Here is a 22847-nt window from a genome sequence, read left to right as displayed (position 1 = left end):
GCTAAAGGCTTCCCCATCTTGCCTTTTTAACATACCACATTGAGTCAGGTCAAAACTACCCCCACAGACTTCTCCTTAAAGGTCTTGTCTTTACAACAATGCTTATGGCCGTGTTAGGAATGAAACAGCAAGCTTCCCTAATTGTGCAAGTTACAAATTGTCCACTGTGACTAAATATAAAAGAAAGACATGACTTTGATCTCCTGGAAGAATGACAAGAAAGAAACCAGAATAAGGGCATTTTAGCTTTGAAGATTTAACTTGGAAATGCTGTTGGAAACTGCGTGTTGCAAATGATAAATAAAATATGATATCATATAATCTCAATTACAGTGTTGACAGCTGACTCCGCGCTTAATTTTTGTGATTCCGCTCCGTCCTCCCAGGCAACGACTCCAGCGTTGACGGTCTTGTGAACTTTGAGAAGCTGAGGATGATCGCCAAGGAGATCAGACACGTGGTGCGAATGACTTCCGCCAACATGGATCCTGCTCTTATGTTCAGACAGAGGTTGGTTGTTGTGACACCACAGCTTCAAATAACTATTTCTTCTTAAGTTTTTTTGGTTTAACTCAATGCTGCTGTTGGAGCCAGTTTCACAAATATGGGTCATCTAAAGGTATTTTTAGTCACCAGTAATGAAATGAAAGCCCATACGTGTAGATTTGGATGTGATGATAATGTTAAATTGTTTTTATTAGGGTAATGTCATGATGTTGTAATTGTGGTTGAGAAATCATCCCAGGACACAGAGAAAAAGTAAATTTGCAAAGGGTGATAATCTCGAGTAAGTGGTTTAGTAAGTAATACAAAATCAGCACATTCCTTAAAGTTTGTACGTCTTTGAAACTGGCTCTTCCTGTTTCCTCTTAGCCAGACTGCAGGCAGCAAAAACTGACACTTCTTGGAAAAAGAATGCAGAAAAGCCCAGTATAGAAAAGTGTAATTCTAGATTTTAAAGAAAACTTAACTGCTAAAGACTACAAATGTTGGCAAAAAGGGAACCACAACACCATACCTCCACCGGCCAACCTGGATCCTTCACCAACAGGATCAGGCGCACACTCAAGCTCTGGTTCAATCAATTCTCATTCACTTCCTTTGTCCAGTTCATGGCTCTCCGTGTTTGGATTGCATTCCTGTCAGGGAATGTGACCACACGAGGACACAAGACATGGACTGACTGGAACTGAAGGTAGAATTGATGCCAGCTGCAGTGTGTAGTTCGTATCACTCAGTTTGTGTTTGTTTATCACAGTCTGTCACTGCTGCGGTGCATGGCTGCCCCCTGCAGACACTCCCGTCATACTACAAATCAGAAAGGATGCTCACAAGAAGACTTTAATTGTAGACATAAACACTGTATTTTTTTTATTTTTTTACATCACATCACATATGACACATGTTTGTGCATCACACACTCGTTATTGTTGTAACGGGTGTGTGATACACAAGCCATAACACAGTCTTCAGGTTGATATGGGGAGATGTCCTATGTCTGGTGTCCTCCCATCTCCAGTCATTTTCTGTTTGTTTGTGGTGGCATGACCTCTACATAGTCTTGTCTCCACCTCCTGCCCCCTGACCCTTGAACTTGTCTTTAAGTCACGCTTCAATCTTCACGCCTCTTGCTTGCAGGAAGAAGAGGTGGAAGAGTTTAGGGTAAGTTTGTCCTGGTTACCGGTTTCATCCCGTTTCGGTCTGGACCAGCAGAATTTCAATACACCCTGCATCCCCACCGCCATAAACCATGCATGTCTCCCCCTTGACTTTATTTGAGTGTACATGTGCGTCTGCCTGTGCTTCTGTGTGATTAACCCTTCCATTTGCAGTGGCCATTCACATGAACCATACTGAAGTCCATCATTTACCCATTAATTGTCTGCCCTGTTCATAAGTTCTATGTTTGAGTCATATAGTAGCTTGAAAAAATAAGCACATTCATATCATGACCAGTAGTAATGAAAATTGACTATCATTTTTAAATGACTTACATTTACTGCGAGTGCAGGTTTACATTTACTGCCAGTAACAAGTGCAGCTGTAGTCGAATAAAATGTCATTTTTTTTCTTGGAGAAAGGATCAAACAGCGAGAATATAAGACAACAAAACTTTCCAGTTTACGGCATGTGGCTGCATATATTCTAAAAATCTAAAAATCGATTATATGAAGGAAAAAGTAAACAACCTTTGGCAAAACAATCTCACCCCAAGGTCCATTTAGACTCTTCTGGAGCTCATATCATCAACTTTGCAGACAGATGGAGTTCTATGGTTTATTTGCCAATAAATTATAAATCATAGGTCATATTTGCACATTTCTGAGGACTTCCTCCCCAGATTGGCTTAAAAATCAAGGACAAAAGTTCATTCCTGAACTCAAAAGCATCAGTTTAGACAGTAATCTCACTTCCTACATTATGTTAGTGTCCTGGAGCTGTATCAACAGCTACGAAGTAGATTTTAAACCTTTAATGTCAATAAGGACAACAGTTCCAGAGAAAAAGCTACAGTTCTGTGGTGAAAGGTCAAATTCCATCTGCTGATGAAGTTCATGTAATATGAGTGAAAACTTCAGAAGAGCTGCTAAATAGACCTTCAGAGTGGACTGGTTTGCTCATTGCTGTTTCCAAAGTTAAAAAAAAAAGTTTGTTGAACGTCCGCTAAAAGCCTTATCCTGCTGCCAAATAAAGGTCCAAACAGACAGTATTTAGAGATACTATTTGACTCAGGTTTGGTGTTTGCTCATATCTGCATCCTGCCATAATATCCCCCATATCGAATAATGTGCATCTTTTGTTTCCTAACCCTTTTTGCCTCCATCTGACAGAATGTTCTGCTGTTCTGTACTGTGATAGCATGGCACACCAGGGAGTGCTGCCTCCCTCCCAGTTGCATGGTCCTGTTTTAAAAATGCTCTGCTCCAAAAACAAAGAGAGACGTGCAGATTTTATAGTAGCCATGGCATTTGATAAGAAAGTAATCCTGCTCGTTTTATTGGTGACCGTACTGATCTTTGTTTACCGTTCTTTCTTTTTGTTTTCTGTCTTTTTACTTCCATGTGCATTTCTTCTCTTCCTCCTTCTTTTACCTCCCTCTATTCTCTGGTTTCATCCTCCTCAATCTTCTCCTCATCAATCAATACCATTAACAACTTCTATCACCTCTTTAAATTCCTCACACATCTCTTTGACTCTTCACTTCATCTCCTGCCTCATTTTCTCTAATCTCCTCTTCCTCCCTACTCTCATTATTCTTCTACCTTTCCTTCCTTCCTCTTCTTCCCTCTCTCATCCCCTCATCAGGTCTTTGAGTCAAGGCAGCACCAACTCCAACATGCTGGACGTGCAGGGCGGAGCCCATAAGAAGCGAGTACGTCGCAGCTCGCTGCTCAACGCTAAGAAGCTGTACGAAGACGCTCAGATGGCCAGAAAGGTGAAGCAATACCTTTCTAACCTGACGGTGGAGACGGATGAGGAGAAACACCAGATCATGTCCCTGCAGTGCGAACCATCTTACAACACCTGTGAGTAGTCAACACCTTCAGTAGTTACCTGGTACACTCAAAAGCATCAACTATACATGCACATAAGCCCGTTAAGAAATGTAAAATCAAAGAACAAGTAACATATTGTAAAAATCAATCTTGTTCATAAGATGTGTTTTGTATAATTACATTTTTAGCAGCAAAAGCTTGAAATTATCGCCGATTAATAAAATGAAATTACAAAAAACTACTTCACTGGTAGAAAAGTGATGTAATATTTGTATTATTGGCTTACACTGCCACCTAGTGTGTTTGCAAATGTCCTGCAGAAAATATCAGTACAGATACCTCTGTGTTCTCTGCAGAATAAAGCATGTACACAATAATCTTTTTTCTCAGGTTTAGCGTAACCTAAGTGTAAAAATCTCTAAATTATCCTCAAGTCATTGTGCTGAAATACAATTTTTATTCATCAGACAACAGAATGTCAGTTTGTTAGCACTTTTGAATGTTTTGCTTTGAGTCATTTCAAGACAGATCCACTGTAGTATTTCTGCTTAGGTCTAAGATTCAAAGTAAAAATGATCAGAAACAGGATACAGTAAAAAAAAAAAAAAAAAAAGTCCAATATAGGTGGAGCCTAAAAGAATTGAATAAAGAGCCCAGAAAGATGTTTTAAAACTATTTTGTTGATTCCAGCATACATCTGACACATCTTGATGTTTATGTAAATCTCAATCTTTTATTATGTTGTAGTTTGTTTGGAAAAAATGTTTAACCTTGTGATAAAGGTTTGCCTTTACAACTATGAACTTTCCTGTCAACTAACACAAGAAATTAATGGCTGAACTGAGCAGGAATTGAACAGTTTGTTTGAAATTGAAAATCTCTGAAATGTAAACATGATCCATAATTCATTTTATTTGTACATTTTTGTCTATTTATTGTGGTTTTAGTGTCTAAGAACTTGAGTGAGAGGCGATCCACTAAGTCGGACATGTCCCCAGTGTCTCTGCGCTCAGCTTTACCTACTGGAAAAACACAAAACAGGGTGTCACAAGTCCTTCAGGTCCAGGTCCCACTGAACCCTCTACGAAAGAAGAGCACCGCCAAGGACATAGGCACGCCCAGTGAGTGCTCCACAATTATATTTTACTCAGTTACTTACTTATTTTGTTTTCAGAATGTCATTGTAATCAATCCATTTTCTATTTGTGTTGTGCATCCTTTTACTTGTATTGTACATTTTCATCGATTATCATCGACTGAGAGAGTTAAGCAGTAGCTAAGTGGTAATTAACTGCATTAATAGTCAATTTTACAGTCTGAGAGGCTCTTCATAAAGGTTAAGTGCTCATAAAACCTTGCCTATTCCGTAATTAGTAACAGTTCAGTGATAAATAGTAGCAGTAAAATGAAATAAGGTAGAAGATATAAAGAAAATAAATCTTCTAAAAAAATCTTACATAACAGTTATATGTGTTCAGATAGAATATATATTAAAGAGAGATATACAACAAAAAACACAAGAGATTAAACATGTCAGAGATTTAAAAAAAAATAAATAAATTAAAGAGGTGGCAATAGTAATAGGCTTTAAGGAGATCAACAATTTTATGTTTTAGTGTATTTTAACAGAGTTTTGTTGTCCATGTTAAAGCATGCTGAAATTAGAAAATTCTTAAGTGAAGTCACAGTATGTACAAATACTGGCTAACCAAATGATCACTGGCTCCATTTTTTGTTATTGTCTATCCAATATGGCGGACCAGCACCAGCTTGCTAGAGAAATAAAAGTTACTTATTTCAAAGGAGAGAGAAAATTTATCACTAAACATGTCAGAATGTAGTTGGTTCTCTTATAAAACAGAGAAAGACAACAGAAAACAGCGACTAAACAAAATGTATAATAAAGGTCAGTACTTTTACGTCACGAGGGAGTCGTCCTCAAAATCATTCAAGCAGTGACAGGCTCGTCATAGCCCCGAGCGCTTGGGATTACATTTGTGAACGCTAAACAGAAATGATCCCTGGTGGTGCTCGTGTCAAATACTGTTCTGTGAGCTCATACCATCCTAACATGTCTGGTTTCCATGTGCTCAGGTATTAAGACTAATTAAAGCCATACATTTTCTGCTTCTGTATATTACAGGTGTGTAACCAACTTCCAATTTAAGTTTACTAACTTTTTGGAACCTACTTCCTTTCTCTCTCTCTCTCTTTTTTTTCCCTTCAGACTCTAACTCTCCCCAGGTGGTGAAGAAGCCTCCAGTGAACTCATCAGAGGAATGGAGCACCAAGAGGCCATCTGATGACACCGTCTCCACCATCTCCTCCCTTCACTCCAGCCCCACGGTGTCGCCTCAGGGCTCCCCACGCAAAGGTCTGCAACACAAACTCTTCACCCTGTGTCACGCGGTGTTTTCTTATCCACTCGGTGAAACAGATACCTCCAGGCAGAGCTGTAAAACACTAACGATAATCTTACTGAGTTGCTCAGAAACTATGTCTGGGATGAATGTATGTAAAGGCTAGTAGTTGGTTTATGGTTGATAGTGTGTTTATTGGTTCCTGCAGACACACTGTCAGCAAATCTTAACTTTTATCCGTTCCTGTGGGTTTCTTTCTTTCAGTGGGAGGCGTGGCGAAGTCCCAGAACTCCAGCCAGATGAACTTGTCAGGATCTTCATCATCGCTGACCAGCGATGCCAGCACAAAGGCCGGCACCATCAGCCTGCGCAGCTACGGCATAGGTGGGGCTTTACTCCACAAGAGGATCCTGCTGATGACCAGGCAGCACAGCCGAGAGAGTAGCAGGGAGAGAGAGACAGAGCAGGAGGGAGAGGAAGAGAAAAGAACTGACAAGGAAAAAGAGGAGATGATACAGGAGGAGGCAGATCAGAGAGGCTTGTTTCCTTCAGGGCAAAGGAGAGGAAGATCCAGGCAGCAGAGCAACCAGAGTGCACAGGCAGATGAAAGGAAAATGTTACTGAGAGTTAGAGCAGGAAGCCCAAAGCAGGAATGGACAGGAAGACATGGGGGACAACCCCTGGGCCACACTGGATCTCCTCCCTGTCTACCTGGTTTGGTACCCATGACTCTTTCCCCCACTAGGTTAATTAGACCCAAACCTTCAGAGTCCCCCATCAGGACAAGGCTGACGTCACCATTCAGGGTACTGAGGGAGAGGAGTCAGTCCAGGGAGAGGCCAGAGGCAGTCAGGCCACATGTGAGGATCGAGGAAGGAGCAGGAGAGGTTTCACCCTTCTCAGTTCAGGATGAGTCAGAGCAGAGAGCCAGGAGGTCGGTCAGCCCGAACCCTTTTCTTTGGCTGTGCAGAGACAGACACAGCAGGAGAAAGACTGTCTGACAGATCACTGAGCCAGTTACACTAGAGACAGCGAAGTGAAGGAAGATGGGAGCATTTAAGAGAGACTTTGTGTTGACGATCAGTGACATTTATTTGAGAATCTGTGGCTCCTTAAAATGATGACACATTTCATTTTTGTGCCAAAAGTGTTGCTTGAGATACAGGAGCCGCCATGAAATCCAACATGAGTCAGAGAAATGCTTAAGAGTTTTCACAGTGAATATTTGAGGAAGATGATGTGGCGTAGATAAGAAAAACGTATCACATCTGAGGCAGTAACAACAGATGAGTTCTCCTAACATTTTTTCACTTGTGTGCAGAAAACTGTGAATTTTTGTAAAAGTTGCAGTGTCCCTGAACAGCCAAATGTCAAAGCAGGAGTTATATTCACTTGAACTTTAAATGTATTTTCACACACACAAAAAAACGACAGATGTTTTCAGTCCTTTTGTGTTGCCAAGTGTAGGTTTTGTTATGTGACTTTTCTTCTGTTGCATACAGCATTAAATCACTGTGTTCAGTTAGTTTCCCTGCAGTCAGAGTCGGTTCTGCAGGTTTTTGTAACATAAAGTTTAAATTGTGACCCCAGTAGTACGTTTCTCAGTGATTTCAACACAGTTCAACACTTAGCTGTTCAGCTTCACATTATGAGTTTTCACAGCCTCACAGTTTTCAGAAACCATCAGCTGTACTTGTTGGCATTAATCTACAGTAATGGATGTAACAAAGATGTTTTAGATTTGAAATTGATAAAGAAGGGCTTTTTTGATTGCAGAATGATTTATAGTGCAGTTATTGTCTTAAAAAATGATAAGACATTTGGGTAGAGCTATGCATTACCACTGCCTGGTTTTCTACTGATACTTGGTGATACTTGCTGGTCTTTTCCTTATTTTTTTTTAATGCATTTTCCATATTTACATCCTCCCTCCATCCTTTACATTATCTTCTTCATCATTATACGAATCAACATTTTACTTCACCTTCAAATTTAACCCTCTGAAATGTTCCCCTCCCCAGGCTATGCCCTCCTGCCAGCCGGTAAAGCGGACAACCTGTCGGACTCGAGCCACAGCGAGATCTCCTCCCGCTCCAGTATCTGTTCGGTGGACTCGGTGCCGGCCCCCGGGCTCGACGACCGGTGTAACAGCAGCAACAGGACCTGTACTACTACTGCCACTATTGCTTCTACGACTACTGCTACCACAGCCGCTGCGGTTGCTGAGAGCACAGCAGCAATGAATGCACATTTAAATGCTGATTACAGCCAGCCCAGCACAAGGTAATTATCTTCAGTTCAGCTCAGTTTATCTAATCTGTCTGGTTAAGGTGGTTACTTAATGTCAAAAAGAGGGCATCAGACGTTGAGTTTCTTAAGTGCTTTTGTTTTGTAGTCATGTTGGAATGAACACACTCTCTTTTTGCACCCTGACAGAACAAGAACATCTTTTGTGGTATTTAGATCATAAAATCGATGGTCCAAAGGTTACCGTCAGCTTTCTCCATTGTGATTTTTAAATGCTAAAATCACAGATATTACAAATGTGCTGTACAGTGTTCAACAACTGGGGCCTGTGCTACGAAGCACATACCCAGGACATCTTGTCGTTATCTGTCTTCACTAAAGCCAATGACTGCTGAGCTCTTACGTAAAGCTTGTTATCAACTCAACTCAGGGTTTCTGAATTTAGCTATTCACATAAAAGGGCTAGTGCTGGCACCAGATGGCCAATAACAAACATGAACAGATTTTTATTTACAAGAACAAACTATTATCCTAAACCAATACAAGCAATTTGAAAAACATAACACCAACTCAAAGTAACACAGTTGCTGCAGCCAAAGTCAGGAAGAGAAGCCAACTGTGTGAATGTTTTTTTTTTTAATTACTTTTTTGGCCTTTTTGCCTTTACTATATAGGACAGTCAAGAGAGAGACAGGAAAGTGGGGAGGAGAATGGGGGAAGGAATTACAGCAAAGGGCCCGGAGCAGGATTCGAACCCATGGCTGCTACATCAGGGACTATAGCCCCTGTACATGAGTCACCAGCTCAACCAGTTGAGCTATAGTGAGAATGTGTAATTAATCGGCTTATCAGTATCACTGTTCTGCCATTAAAGCACAAGTTGATCTGGATGTAAATCCATTGCACAACTGTGTAAACGTTGTTTGATATAGGTTTGTTATTTAAGATTTTATTCATAATTTAGTTTAATTATTATTTTGCATGACAAGATTATATAGCAAAATAACAAATGTAGTCACTAGAGGATCCTCACAAAGAAATTGTTTAAACAATAAATAATAAAAAATAAAACAATTTTTGTGGTGAAGTATGAAGGAATTCACTCTCACATGTAATCTCATTCCGATGGCATATAAGGTCATTTTAGCCTTGGCAACCTTGGTAGTGTTTAACAGTTTTAGGAGCAAGTAACAAACTTTGCTTTTGGTGCTTTTTTGCACGTTGATCAGTTATCACAAACATGACCTGCTCTGGTTTTGGTTGGATCTATAGCTGAAGTTATCACGCTGATGTACTCAAAATTCAGACTTAAATGTTCAGCTACCTCTCTAACCCTTAATCCTGCCTCATCGTACAGTCCTCTGCCTCTACTGCTCAGGCATGTGAACAGATCGGTCAACTTTTCTCCACTAGTGAAATAAATCTTGTCGAAATGGTAGGATGTGAGATATTAGCACTAAAAAACTACATGAATTACCAAGTTGAAAAGTTTTTTTGTGTGTGTTTGTGTGTGAGGGTACAAATACACACTCAGACAAACACTTTCTTTGTCTAATCTGTCTGGACACCTGCTAGCTCATATCCCACCCATACCTCGGCTAGAAGTTATTCAGCATGAGAGTGAAGACACAGGACAGAAGTCTCACACAGGTTCAAGATTGAGAGTGCCAAAGCATCCTTCGTTAGAGGTCCAGATGCTAGACAGGGTTTTTTTTTTTTTCTCCTCAGGCCTTGAACCACCCAGATGCACAAATCCATAATTATCAGAAACCTCCCCAACATGCGTGAAAAGGCACCACACATCCACCGTCTGCTATCTTCCGCCGCTCCTCTCCCAGCTGGATTCCAATTACGTCCTCTCCTCATTAAAACTCAGAGCACAGGAAGTCGTAAAACGCAGCAGGTTTTTATTATCATCCCACATTTACTGCCGTCCTCTCTCCTCCTTTCTCTCCGTTAACAACGTATCGGTTTTCACGCAGGCGGCTTTTTAATCTGGCTGAGTAAACAATGCCGTTTTTTTTTTTTTTATATTGTGCGCTGTTTGTTTATTGTTCCTCCATGATCAGGCCATTCTGTCTCATAAAGAGGAGACTTTTAAAATATCGCCGGACGCAATAACCTCTCCGATGTTATACTACCGGCTCGGCATCCTTGCTGTGTAACTCTGAACTGTTTTATGAAATATGGCTCGGTTTCATTGAGTGGCTTGTTTGTCCAGTAAAAACCGTGTCAGTGAATCAAACTGCTGATTTATAAAAAAAAAAAAAAAGAAGAAGAAGAAAAAAAGCAGCCAAGGAGAAAAGCTTTTTTTTTTGTTTTTAAGTCAGGTGTTGCGATCTGTCAAGCTGGCTGTCGGCTTTTTAAATTGTGATTTTGCAGAGAGCACAGATAGGGCATGGATGGCTGAACATTTCACAGTAACAATATTTCATAGGTGGAACAACAAAAACATGACAAATCCTATTTTCATTCGTCTTCCCTTGTTGGTGTTTTGTTGGTGACTCTCTGACCCATATGTCCTCCAGCCAACAGGGTTTTATAGTTACTCAACCGCCTCCTTTGCCCTCCATCTTTCCTCTATCTTCACTGTCAGTTCATTTCAGCTTCATCTCCACCTTTACAGCCATTCAGCAGTTTGATATAAACTTGTGTCCAACATTTTTCACTTTGCCTCCCTTTATTTCTTTCTTTAATACTTTTAGACTCAGTGTGCATGTGTACTTCTCACCAGCTTCTCACCTCCTGTACCTCTACGTTGCAATCTTAGCCATCTGATTGAGTATATTTTGAATCGTGTTCTGTTGTCGATTGTATCTTGATGTGTTTCGAGGATCTGGTTTATTTGTGTGAAGGTTAGTCTGTGACATTCAGCCACCCAGTGTCATTTCTATATCAACTAAGTTCTCAGATACCTCCCAAAAGTCTCTGTGGACACTTGCATTGCAGCGCAGAACAACTTGATTCAAAAGTGAAAAAAAACTCTTGGACATTGTCCCACCAACTGCTGGTATCATGAGTCAGTAAATCAGTCAAATGAGAAAACCATCATCCTGATATTTTTGTAATTTGAAAGGCCTTTTTTTCTAATGAAATCTTTAAAACAAAGTTATTCTATGGACAGCGTGAGTCTTTTAGAATCAAAATAAATACGTATGTTGAAGTATAAATTCAATTAAAACATGTAATGATTTATCTGAAACTGAAACTTACACAAAAGGCATTAAATAGGTATTCTTATAAAAGCCAAATAGTCAACAAGAATAACAACTCTACTAAATATGGTGAATATGCACAAAAATATGAAGGGAAATATACCTCTGTGACCTCGAAGTGTTTCATGTACCAACATAGTTTTTGTGGTCCTCTGATTGGATAAACATATACGTGTGCATTGTACAAGCAGCTCAGCATCAGTGAGTGAGACAGTATTCAGTAGTTTTTCTCTTTAATGCAAGAAGTTGCAACTGAGTTACCTCAACATCTTTCATGAAACCGGTTTAGCTCCTGGCTGCCTGATTTCTCTGTCTGATCAAAGTTAGAAGATGAAGCTGCAGTTCCTGCTGTCAGACTCTCACTTTGATTCCAGTGTGTACCTCATTAGTACATTGTGCATCACTGCATTGTTTTTTTCATGTTACTGACAATTTCACACTTGATGCAAGAAGGTAGTGATCAGATGTCTGGATACCTTTTTCCAGTTCTGCTACATTTACATCAGTTCCATCCAGATGTCTGAAGTACAGATGTGATTGTTATAGTGTTATTCAGCTCAAAAGCTCATCATCTGTTCCTTTATGTCTTTGTTCCTACAGTAATTCTTCACCGTCGGCTCGAGGACACGTAACGCGAGCCTCCACCTTCACCTCCTCCATCTCGACGGAGGAGCTGACCCCGGACCACACCTCACTGGACTCGGTGGCCGACAGCGGCCGCGGCAGCTGGACGTCCTGCTCCTCCAACTCCCACGACTCCTTCCAGAGCCTCCCCCCCTCGTCCTGCCGGCCCTGGGACCACGGCATCCACGGCCACCCGCTCGCTCTCCCGCACACACACCTGGGCGGCTTCAAGCACACGCAGCTGACCCGGCCGATAGCGGAGGTCGAGGCATCCGGTCCGGCCTGGGCCAACGAGGACTCCTGTAAGCAGCACTCCAGAGACTCCAGCTCAGATCTGTCCAATCAGTCGCGGCAGAGCTGGGCGTCGTCTAGCTCGCTGTCGGACACCTATGAGGGGAATTACAGCACGATAAAGCGGCGAAACACCTCGGAGCACCCCTCCTCGCCGGCCAACGAGGAAGGAGGGCAAAGCACAGACCCTGCCTACAAAACGGTGACATCAAGCACAGAGAAGGGCCTGATAGGTGAGGGATCAGGTTGCCAGTTTGATTCCCTGTAAACAGAGTGTAGCAGTGGTTGACTCTGTTGTGTGTGAGTGCCTGTAGAAGGAGATGCGCTTATGGAGGTAGTTCCAGTAGAAAATAAGCTTTTCCATGCTAGACTTTGTTTGATAAGCTATACTGAGTTTCTTGAGTCATGCAGCAAGACATCAGCTTTTGCTTAATCGCTTTTGATGCTGACTATCAAAAGAGTTGCTCATATTTTATATTCCACTTACATGCAGTCAGTGAAGTTAAGTCTGCTGTTGCTTTAGGTGAACTACCGCAGCTTTTTGGTGCCTGACTTGACGTTATTCTCTAGCGAACAGCTGGCAAATGCTGCATTCTTTAGGTCTGGTACTAGCATCTGAAACAGATCGCATTCTTGTCGTGGTAGTTCTCAGGCTGACAGAAGGTATGGAGGATGCTTCATCAGCCAGAGTGTAAATTTGTCTTCTGGATCTCCTGCTGTAGTTTTATGATAAACTGTAAGAGTTTGCAGTTTGACAGTTTTAGGAAAATAACTTTTTTTTTTTTTAGTAATTTTAGACAGTTACAGAGTTGCTGCGGAGGAGTTCAGATGGTGTCACATTTACAGCATTTAATCAGTGGATTGGTAGATGAACAAACTGACAATGATTTTGATAATCGATTAATCGTTTCAGTCAGTCACTCTGCCCGCATCACATCAAATGTGAGAATTCGCTGTTATTCAGTTGTATATTGTTGGAAATTCATATCTTTAGCTTTTGGACTGTTACCATGGGCATTTTTTTTTTTTTACTCTTTTTCACTGAAGAACCAAGCGATTAATCGATTCATCCAGTAAATGAATCCAAGTAATCGATGATGAAAATAATTACTAGTTGCAAGCTCTAGTTCTGTGTATCCGCTGCAGCCATCCATCTCATTTGTTGTATATTTTTCTTTTAATTTTCGACACGTTTTGGTGCATGCGTAGTCGTCTGTTGTGTTAGTAAAACACCACATTGATTTAATTTTTGCATTATTTTTCTTTTTGTTTCTTCCCCCCTTTTACACAACTTCCCCCACACACCTCCTTCCCTGGAAACTTTTCTTATCCCTCGTCACTCCCCATCCGTCACTCCCCCCTTTCTTTGCTCCATCCCTCTTTTCTTTTGATCTTCACCACCATCCAGTGTACTGTGTCACCTCCCCCGCCAAGGATGAGCGTTATCGAGCTCCCCCTCCCACCCCTCCAGGCTACCAGGGTCTGGCTCTGGGGGATCTCGGCCTCACAGACGGAGTAGTAGGTGGGCCAGGAGGTCTGCTCCCCAGGCCTCCTCACCTCAAACCTCCGGACTACAGCGTGGCCCTGCAGAGGAGCAAACTCCTGCAGAGCCCCGGAGCGGCTGGCGGTCTGGCCGAGGCTCGGAGGCTCGCCGGCGCCCTTCACCTCCAAGACGCCCGGACTGCCGGCTCAACGCAGGGCCACTCCAGACCGCCCAGCATCTGCCTCCCACCACAGGATCTGGCTGACAGCGAGGATGGTACGTCCCCACTGGATGCTATAAAAACAAACTGTTGGCCCTCCTACTGACAACACACGTCTCTCCTAAATCACTTAATTCATATTTTATTTATACGGCACTGTGCAGGTGTGAGATGCTTTATGGAAGCTGTGTAAAGAGATATACGATGTCCACAAACTTGTTAAGAAAAATGTATAAAAACAGAAAATCAAGCAGAGTCACCTCAGAAAGGATTACAATATCACATGAGTAAACGCATTAATACAATATGATTCAATTTAAAATCAGTCAAGAAAAGAGAAACACGTCTTTAATTACTGAAATGGTCACGTTATGTCTTCAAGTTTGACTTTAATTGTAAATACACTACAACAGCGTTACTTGATATACAAAGACATAATTAAAAACAGGACAACATGTAAATCTGATTTAGGAAGACAAACTAATAGTGAAAACTACATTTTATGAATCTCTTTAAAAGTCTTAAAAAGCAGTGAATTTGTTTATTTCTGTTGTTTATTTCTGTATGACTTGAAAAAAATGTGAGTGTTTACGACATTAGGTAAAATTCATGTGTAGATACCCAATTCTTAAACTTGATTTCTCACCTGAAGATCTCCAGAACTGTGTCTCACGACGCAGCTTCTCGTTTTGTGTCTTGTATTTTGGAGTGATGATAATGTCGCTCGTATAGTTTAGGATGTTTTGTCGGTATTAACATTTAGTCTCGCCTCATCCATTGCTCAAAACACTCGAGAGACAGTAAGAGTCACTATAGGATCCAGGATGTCCTCTTAGGACGAGAGTAAGGAAAAAAGATATTTTTAGGGGTGACGCAACTGGAAATAAGACAGTCATGTGGATAAATATGTCAATCGGCACAGGTGTAGGCATTGTACATAGACATTCATAGGGGCTTCTGTGTTGTGTTCATGCTATTTACTGATGGTGTATTTTGCAGCTGTTAAAAACTTAAATTTACAAAAGGCTCAGATATTTTCTGGCTTGCTGTGTAGGCAGTAATGTTAGTTAGAACATGCTTTTTCTCCTGTTGAAGAAATTATAATTATAAACTGAGGATGTGATTGTTTTGGCAACTTTTTAATTCTCTCAACTCCAAGCTGCAATTTTTTTTTCTTCTGTCACCTTTGTACTCACTGTTGGATCATCATCCACTGCAATGTAGAGCTAGAAGTAGTAAGTTTTGATGCCATAAGTCAGTTTTTAAAAAAGAAAAGGAAAAAAAAATAATATGGGATTTATTGAACTACTTATTTAAAAAAAAAAAGACAGAAATCTGGAATCAACATGAATAACATTTTCCAAAGTTTCCCAGGTATTCCTAGTCATGTAAAAATGGTGACTCTGCAAACTATAGATACGGTAGTACTTACATATTTGTTGCCACGCTTGTCTTGTATCTGCTCGGTGCTGATACAGCTTCCAGTTCAGATGAAAAGTCACTGAATTCTTGTTACCTAACTGTCGGTCACAGCTGAGACAGTCAAGGCTTCTAGGTTGCTCTGAGAGGTACAGAATTTGAAGTTTTATTTCATCGAGTTAGATCAAATGGGTATTGATTGCAGATGAATAATTCGAGGACTGTTAGAAAGTTGGAAGTGCTGCTGTTACTGGTTCTAATAAACGGTGTGATTTTGGCGAAGATATTAAGAAGCCACGCCTTTTAAACCTGCGGGAGGGTTTTGGTTTTCAGAGGGTTGATGGAGTTTCATTCAGCACCATGAGACCTTAAACAATCACTGTCAACCACAGCCCCAGGAATTAGGAAGTTTATGGGGTCATAATGGCCGACAAAAACCTCAGTTACCCTAACCTAAATGAACGAGTTATTTTTAAGACAGTATTTATCCAACCATCAATTTTCTGCCTCTTCTGAGTCCAGGTCCCTTTACTTATATTGTTAGGTGTTATTGTTATGTTCTGGTACTGAAAAGATGTGACACAAAAGTACCTTATTCTGGGTTTTATTGCTTCTTTCCATATTGAATTTCAGATTTCAGTATTGTGATGAAACATAAATTTTACTTCTATAGCAACTTTCAAAACACAAAATACAAAGAATACACAAAGCATTAGATAAACGTTAAAAAAAAAAAAAAACAATCAGTAAAAACATTGCTCAGGGATATTAAGTTGTATTCCCAAAGTCTTAAAAAAGTCTTTGTAATTTACCGTTTTGAAAACTGTTTTTCTCTCCTCTCATGCAGATGAACAAGTGTCAGCGGTGTAAAAGCGGCGACGTCACACACACACACACACGTTCTCACACGCGGACCAAGTCGTGTCGATCAGGCTTCGGACTGAGTAGCCGCCTGTCGTCATCACATGTCAGAGCACATCCTCTAAGCCCCGCCCACCCCGAACCCGACCGCCTCGGGTGGCGTGACCTCTCGCCGCCTCGCAGGACTTCACACTCCGTCACCTCTTTATAAACCCATTTCACAAAACAACGAAGAAAAGACGGAAAGATTTTAGACACTTTTTAAAAACTCTCCGACAGGCGGTGTGATGGGATCACATCGCGGCAGACGCATGTCGGGGAAAAAACAAAAAAAACAGAAGGAAAGAGTGACAGTAATGATGCCTCATGAGAAGAAGTCGACTTCATCGGAAACAGACCACCGTGTACCTCCATATTTTGCGCTTCGAGCTCTCTCATCTTAAGATGTTTCATATTGTTTTAACAGTTTAAGATGTTGTACAGTGATCTTTTCCTGCTTTTATTCTTTTGCAAAGTTTGTTTTCCCCTCTTCTTTTCAGTTGCATCTCTGAGCTTCGTTTTTATGTGAGAATTGTGAGGAGGAGCAGACAAAGGGACGGGAAGTTGCAGTCACTAGTGGAGGATTGCAAGAAAAAGAGCTTGTGGGGGATTTTTTTTGTCGATGTTGTTTTATTTTTAATGTTTGCTTAAAAGAAGATGAATGTAGATGAACAAGAAACAAGAAAAAAATCTTCTCTTTTTGTGAGGTCTTTATTAGCCCTCTGTTGAACCCTGGCACTGATACATTTGCTTCAACACCACAAACAAACCAAATGCACACATAGAAAAAACAACAGCTACAATCCTTACACTTTTGACTGGTCAGAAAAGCCCCTCAGGAGCCACTAACAGCCAGTTTTTCACTTCCTTTAGGTGGCGAAAAACAGAGACATTAAACTCCGGAAGCAACAGGAAGCACGTCTGTTTGTGTTTAGCACTTATTGTACTTTGCTGAGCTTTATAGAAGAAAAAAAAAAAAGACAAACAGCATCTCTCAGGCAGATTTCGGTGTCTCCATGTCGCGCTCAACCACCACCACCACCACCACCCGCCTCTCTTATTGCTCGTTCAGTCTGACGTGAGGTACTTTAGCGGCATGCTGCCTCCTGGATGTTCTATAAAACCTGTATTGTAACTTGTTTTTAATGAGCTGAAGAACAAATGCCTTGCTGCTTCCCGTAGAGTAAAACGCGTGTTGTTATTTTATTGCAGCAGCTATAATAAAACGATAAATTAGCACTGTGCAGCGACACGGTGTGCATGCATACACACACACACACACACACACACACACACACACCAAAAACGTAGCCGGTGTGCATAAAGACAAAGGACAGTGTTTACACCGATGCTTACACGTTTTGTTTACAGTGTTTATTAGACTAGTCGTCTATCGAATTACAAGCTGGAATGTTACAAAAAGTATAACGTTCCAGGTTCAGTTGACCTTGTAAATTTGTTTATAAATGCAGCGGGAGTATGCAGATGCAGCATAAACTCTGACCCTGTGCTCACAGTGTACCTCTCTCATCTCGGCTTCTTATTTAAAAAAAAGAGCAACGAAAACAAGTCGGCGGATAATGTGTTTTAACGCCCGGCTCCGCGTCTCCATTCCATGTTCATAGTATATTTTGTAGAATATTTAAAGGATGTGCTTGAAAAACAAAAAAAGTTGTTTATTTGTATTGAACGCGGAAGCAAATTTGTACATTCGGAAATGTCTTTTTGTGTTTTTCTGCGGTTCGGCAGGGGCGTAACTGGAATTAGACGTTCTTCTCCTTCTGCTGTTTGTCTCGCGCTCTGTGATGCTTCTTGTTTTGTTTTTGCCACACAAAGACTTGAAATGATTGATGCTAATATATACATGGCATATATATGAATTTATACATATATATTTTTGTTGTTTCTTTGCCATAAATTAATGTTATCTGATCATGTATAGGTGAGAGAAGAGAGTCCTCTATAAAGGCTATTTTTGAATATTTTGTTATAAGAAATAATCCGAGGTTGTGATTGCCCTGCTTCTCTTTTTTGGGGGGGCAGGAGTCTTTAACGGAGTTTCTGTTCGTTCTTGTCATTTTCTCCCCTCACTCTCTGTTGTTGGTGCCATTTCTGCTCTTTGAGTGTAATTGCTGCTGTGTTTTGGGATATGGCGGCGCGTGAGTGTGTGTGTGTGTGTGTGTTGTGGAATTGTATTTGTGAGGTTGGGATCAACATGTTTTTTTTGTTTTTTTTTTTAATCCCATTTGATTCAGACTGGGGATGCAGCACATAAAGAAAGGCTCAGAAGTCATTTTCAACAAAAGCCCTTCTTAGTTTGCAGTTTCGCTTTGATTGCTTCCGCCTGCAGAAAGGTGGACCCCTCGTGAGTCTCTTGCCGCCGCTTTCATGGCGCGAGGCGAGTTCATTCGAACAGCGGGGATGATTGAAAGGATTTTTTGATGCCATTATATCCCCCGTCTGTTTGAATTGAACAGAACGAGCTCTGCTGTGTAGCGCGCAGTCGCTCCCTCAGCCCTGTCAGCTAGGCAGGACTTGAAACTTTCAACCTTTCTCTGCACTGTACTCTTCTAATGGATTTCATTCTATAGCTACTATTAATCACGAATATCCACTGTGAGCCCTCCCTTCACTCCTTTTTTTAAAAAAAAAAACATTCTCAATAATAGAGACTTTGAATCAGACTGACAGTTCCTTTTTTTTTTTTTTGCACAACTGTACTCCTCAGATTCATAACCACAAATCAGTATTAATGATCTGCATTGATTTTGTTTTCTTAAGCAGCATATGCTACTTCCAACAGTTTGCCCAGATGATATGAATAGTTAGGATTTTAGTCAGAAATCGGCTCTATATTTTGACCTGCTTGTTGAGTTTTTTAACTCCTAACTCTCTCTGCTCTTTCTAAGTAGTTGTTTTTTCTTCCTCGCAAAATGCAGAATATTTTTTGTTTGCATTTTGTTTTACTTTCCTTCAGGGCTAAATTTCACTCAGCAGTTCACCCCCTTCTCTTCACCTCCTCTACACATAGAAGGCATGTTTTCCCAGAGGCTCTGGCAGTGAGCAGCTGTTGGCACTGTGAGCACAACATGTCAGTGTTTCTATTTACACAAAACCAGAGAAGATGAGCGTCACCTCCTTCGCCTGAAAACGTCCCGTCTGTCTGTCTGACTGTAATTTAGCCTCCCTCCCCCTCCCTCCTTGTCTCCTGCCATGTTATCTGGAATGCAATAAGAGAGATGTGAATGTGTTTTTATGTAGACATCTTTTGGCATTACAGCAGAAATGCACAACAATAAGCTTAAATGTGGTGAGTGAGCTGCACAATCTGTACAAAGAGGTATTAACTTGGTCTGTGGCTTAAAGTTTGCTTTCGTCTCACACTTATAGCTGTCGTAACTTATGTCTTTTAGAAAGACAACATGATTTTGCTTGTACGCTTTTTATGTATTTTTTACGAGTGATTGTAAATAGTTGTTATATTTTTGTTTAAGAGAATGTTTAAAAAGGAAAAAAATACCTTTTATTTCTCTGAGTCTACTGATATGAATTTGGACAATGAATAAAAATGTTAAGGAGAAAGAATGAAAGTGTCTTTATTGTTTGGTTAGCAGCTTGCTCCCAAATTGTGATGTTTGTTTATGATTGCTGAGGTGTTTATTGCAGAATGCTGAACACCTTTACCTTCAGGCTGCTAAAAACACTTCAGGCTAGAACCATGCATTCTAAAAACTCATTTGATATATCAGAAATTTATGGTACGAAAAAAAGCTTTCAGTAAAGGTGCTGCTGCCTGGATGTTTTTAATAACATCCAATTTGGTAATGATTATAGCGAATGAATCTGTAAAACATACACAAAGTATGCTCTTGCTCCTCTACACTAAATACTGTTATATGCATTAATATTCATTGTGCTTTATTATCAAGCAACTTAAAGTACCCAGATGAATGTATGTCATTTCTGCCGCTAGATGTCAGAGCAAAAGACATAGTTGGATCATGTTGTGAAGTTATGTGGGATCATGGTAGTTGTCTTCACCACCACTGCAGATGAAAATCTATCTAATGTGACCATTAATTACGTAAAGATTGTGTAAAGATGGCTGAACCTTTTGTGACTTTAAGTTTCCCGAAAGGCAGTTTTGAAATTAAGTGTGGAGGCTTCAGCTCTGACTGCTTCACTACCAGCTAAACATTAGTAAGGATGTGGAGTGTTAATCAATTATGCATAACTTTAAGCCCCGATACAACTTAAAGTTGTGAATACCAATAGAGACCAAAACTGTTTTTGTACCAGGCTATAAACATGTTTATCGCTGCTCGAAAGTTGGGCATTTTAACATCTGGGTCTATGGGGACTGATTTGATTTTGGAGGGAGCCTCAAGTGGCCATTCGAGAAACTGCAGTTTCTGGTACTTTCACATTGGCTTCATTTCTCGGCCCGAAAGTTGCTGCTTGACCATAACTCAACCGTCATTTTTTAAAAAGTTGTATCAACATTATATTTACTCACATATATTTAAGACATTTCATTCTGACGAAATAGCCTAAAGTACCATTAGCTAATCTGAATAACTGGCCATTAGACAAGTCAGCAAGACTTACAGCTGCTTTAGCATTCTGACATTCACTAATTAGGAATATCATGAGTGTTGCAGGTATTTGGTCATAAATCAAATTCATTAGAGGAAAGGTTTGGAGAAGACCAGTGTCATTACATTCAACTTGTGACTTTGAATATCTATGGATCAATCCACTCAATAATTTTAAAAATATGGCCCTTGACACCAAAATCGACCACATGGTGTTATTGGAAGAAAATTAAGTTTAATTCAACTTCTGAGGAACATGAGTGTCTGTACCACATTTTATGACCAACCATCCAGTACAGTAGTTGCTGCTTTACACTGGTTGTTTTTTGTCCTCTTTGTTACCATTTTATTGGGACAAATGCAGCTGCAGTTGTATTTTATGTGTAGGTTTCAGTTTCTTACACGTTCGGCCAATACATCTTCACATCGAAGAGAAGGAACCTCCCTGTGTTGTTCATATGTCCTCGCTGTCTCTCCACCTTCTGCTGTGTTCAGCATTACATCTGATGTGATCAGAGCCGGAGAGCATCGCACTGCGCTCAAGGTCAGCTTCCTTTTATTACTCATTAAAGGTGTACTGTCACACAGAGGGCCGTGATGGCTGACCTCCCTGTGTGTGTGTGCCTGTGTGTGTATATACATCCCTGGCTGCGATGTACCGTAATATGTGACACATTTCAGCACATTTTCAGAGTGCAGGCTGAAAAACAAGCGCTCAAATTGTCTGTGAACCCCAGGTGAACCTTTTTTCAAGAGGACAGGTTTGTCAGTGCACCTCACCAGCACTGGAGGCTGTAAAAACTAAGAATGGTGAAATGCATAACTTGTGTTTGTTGTCACGCTCGACTACAGCTCAACAGATTCCCGGTTCACGCCCCGGTTAGGACAGCTGGGAACTTTGTGTGGAGTTTGCAGGTTGTTGAGGTTAATTAGTGATTCTAAATTGTCCGTAGGTGTGAATGTGAGTGTGCTTGGTTGTCTGTCTCTAAGTGTAGTCCTGTGATAGACTGGTGACCTGTCCAGGGTGTCCCCTGCCTTTGCTCTGAGTCAGCTGGGATAGGCTCCAGCCCCCCACGACCCTAGTGAGGATTAAGCGGTGTGTAGATAATGGATGGATGGATGGATGTATTTATATAAATACAGTTAAGAGTTATGTTAAGTATGGGAAATGATGGGGTCATGTTCATTAACTTTCTAATGATGTCTTTTACAACTTAGTTAGCAACTCACTGTGCCTGACTGCTTGACTCTGCACCACTGCCTGCACAGATCTGATGCACACTCTGCTACATGCGCTGCAGACATAGCGGAGAGTATGGAGAGTAGAGTAGGAGCATGTGCTGCCAGACAAACTGTGTAATAACATAAAAGCCCATATTGATATATCATTGACAGGCCAATATTGGCTCACAATATCAGCCAACCGATATAGCTATCGGTCAGGCTCCACCTTCTTCTCACAAAAAACTATCCACTAAAGGTAGAAACAAGACGGATTTCCAAATCGAGAAAAATGTCTTTGTTTGTCTGGACAATCTACAAAAGGCCACATCAGCGAGTACTGTAGGAAACACAAAGTTGTTACAAATGCATAAAATAACACTGGCAGTATCCATTAATCCAACCATATATGCAAGCACACAGGACAATACAAGAACAGAAAATAATAATTTCATATGTATAGCAATTTTGATGACAGTTGCAGAGTACTTTGTAAAATAAAGAATGAATAAAAAACTAAGAATTAAAACACAAACACCCTCAGCAAGAGGATGGGCCCGGACAGGAATGATGCGTTCACCTTTAGCAACAAAGTCGGACAAAGTCTAACTAATTCAAGAGACGCTGGATAAACTTTTTGCTCTATCTGACTTCGACTCTATCTGAACTGCTTCTGAAAGACACTTTGTTCTTCTTCTGCGATAAAGTTGGAATGAGGTCTAATGGAGATGGGTCAGGGTGGAGGGGGGGGGAGGCATGTTAACCAGCATGTTCA

The 22847-nt window shown here is 40.8% G+C and overlaps 1 protein-coding gene across 5 annotated transcripts in view; it reads left to right on the top strand.

Moving 5' to 3' along the window:
* rapgef6 (Rap guanine nucleotide exchange factor (GEF) 6) overlaps nucleotides 1-19841 on the top strand; it is a 163925-nt gene extending 144084 nt beyond the window's left edge. For 3 of the 5 annotated variants that reach the window (XM_008290746.1, XM_008290748.1, XM_008290744.1), the window contains 10 exons: nucleotides 387-510; nucleotides 1639-1662; nucleotides 3307-3527; nucleotides 4445-4618; nucleotides 5725-5871; nucleotides 6122-6241; nucleotides 7879-8140; nucleotides 11920-12467; nucleotides 13643-13993; nucleotides 16204-19841. In XM_008290746.1, the coding sequence (XP_008288968.1) occupies nucleotides 387-510; nucleotides 1639-1662; nucleotides 3307-3527; nucleotides 4445-4618; nucleotides 5725-5871; nucleotides 6122-6241; nucleotides 7879-8140; nucleotides 11920-12467; nucleotides 13643-13993; nucleotides 16204-16226 (1994 nt within the window). In that variant the 3' untranslated portion in view covers nucleotides 16227-19841. The remainder of the gene's footprint in view (nucleotides 1-386; nucleotides 511-1638; nucleotides 1663-3306; nucleotides 3528-4444; nucleotides 4619-5724; nucleotides 5872-6121; nucleotides 6242-7878; nucleotides 8141-11919; nucleotides 12468-13642; nucleotides 13994-16203) is intronic. The other 2 variants (XM_008290747.1, XM_008290745.1) reach the window with 1 other exon arrangement.
* The last annotated feature ends 3006 nt before the right edge of the window (nucleotides 19842-22847 follow it).

The sequence above is a fragment of the Stegastes partitus genome, unplaced genomic scaffold (genome assembly GCF_000690725.1).
Source record: "Stegastes partitus isolate 25-593 unplaced genomic scaffold, Stegastes_partitus-1.0.2 Scaffold693, whole genome shotgun sequence".
Taxonomy (NCBI): Eukaryota; Metazoa; Chordata; class Actinopteri; family Pomacentridae; genus Stegastes; species Stegastes partitus.
Note: the sequence above shows the minus strand (reverse complement) of the source record. Positions and strands in the feature narration are given on the sequence as shown.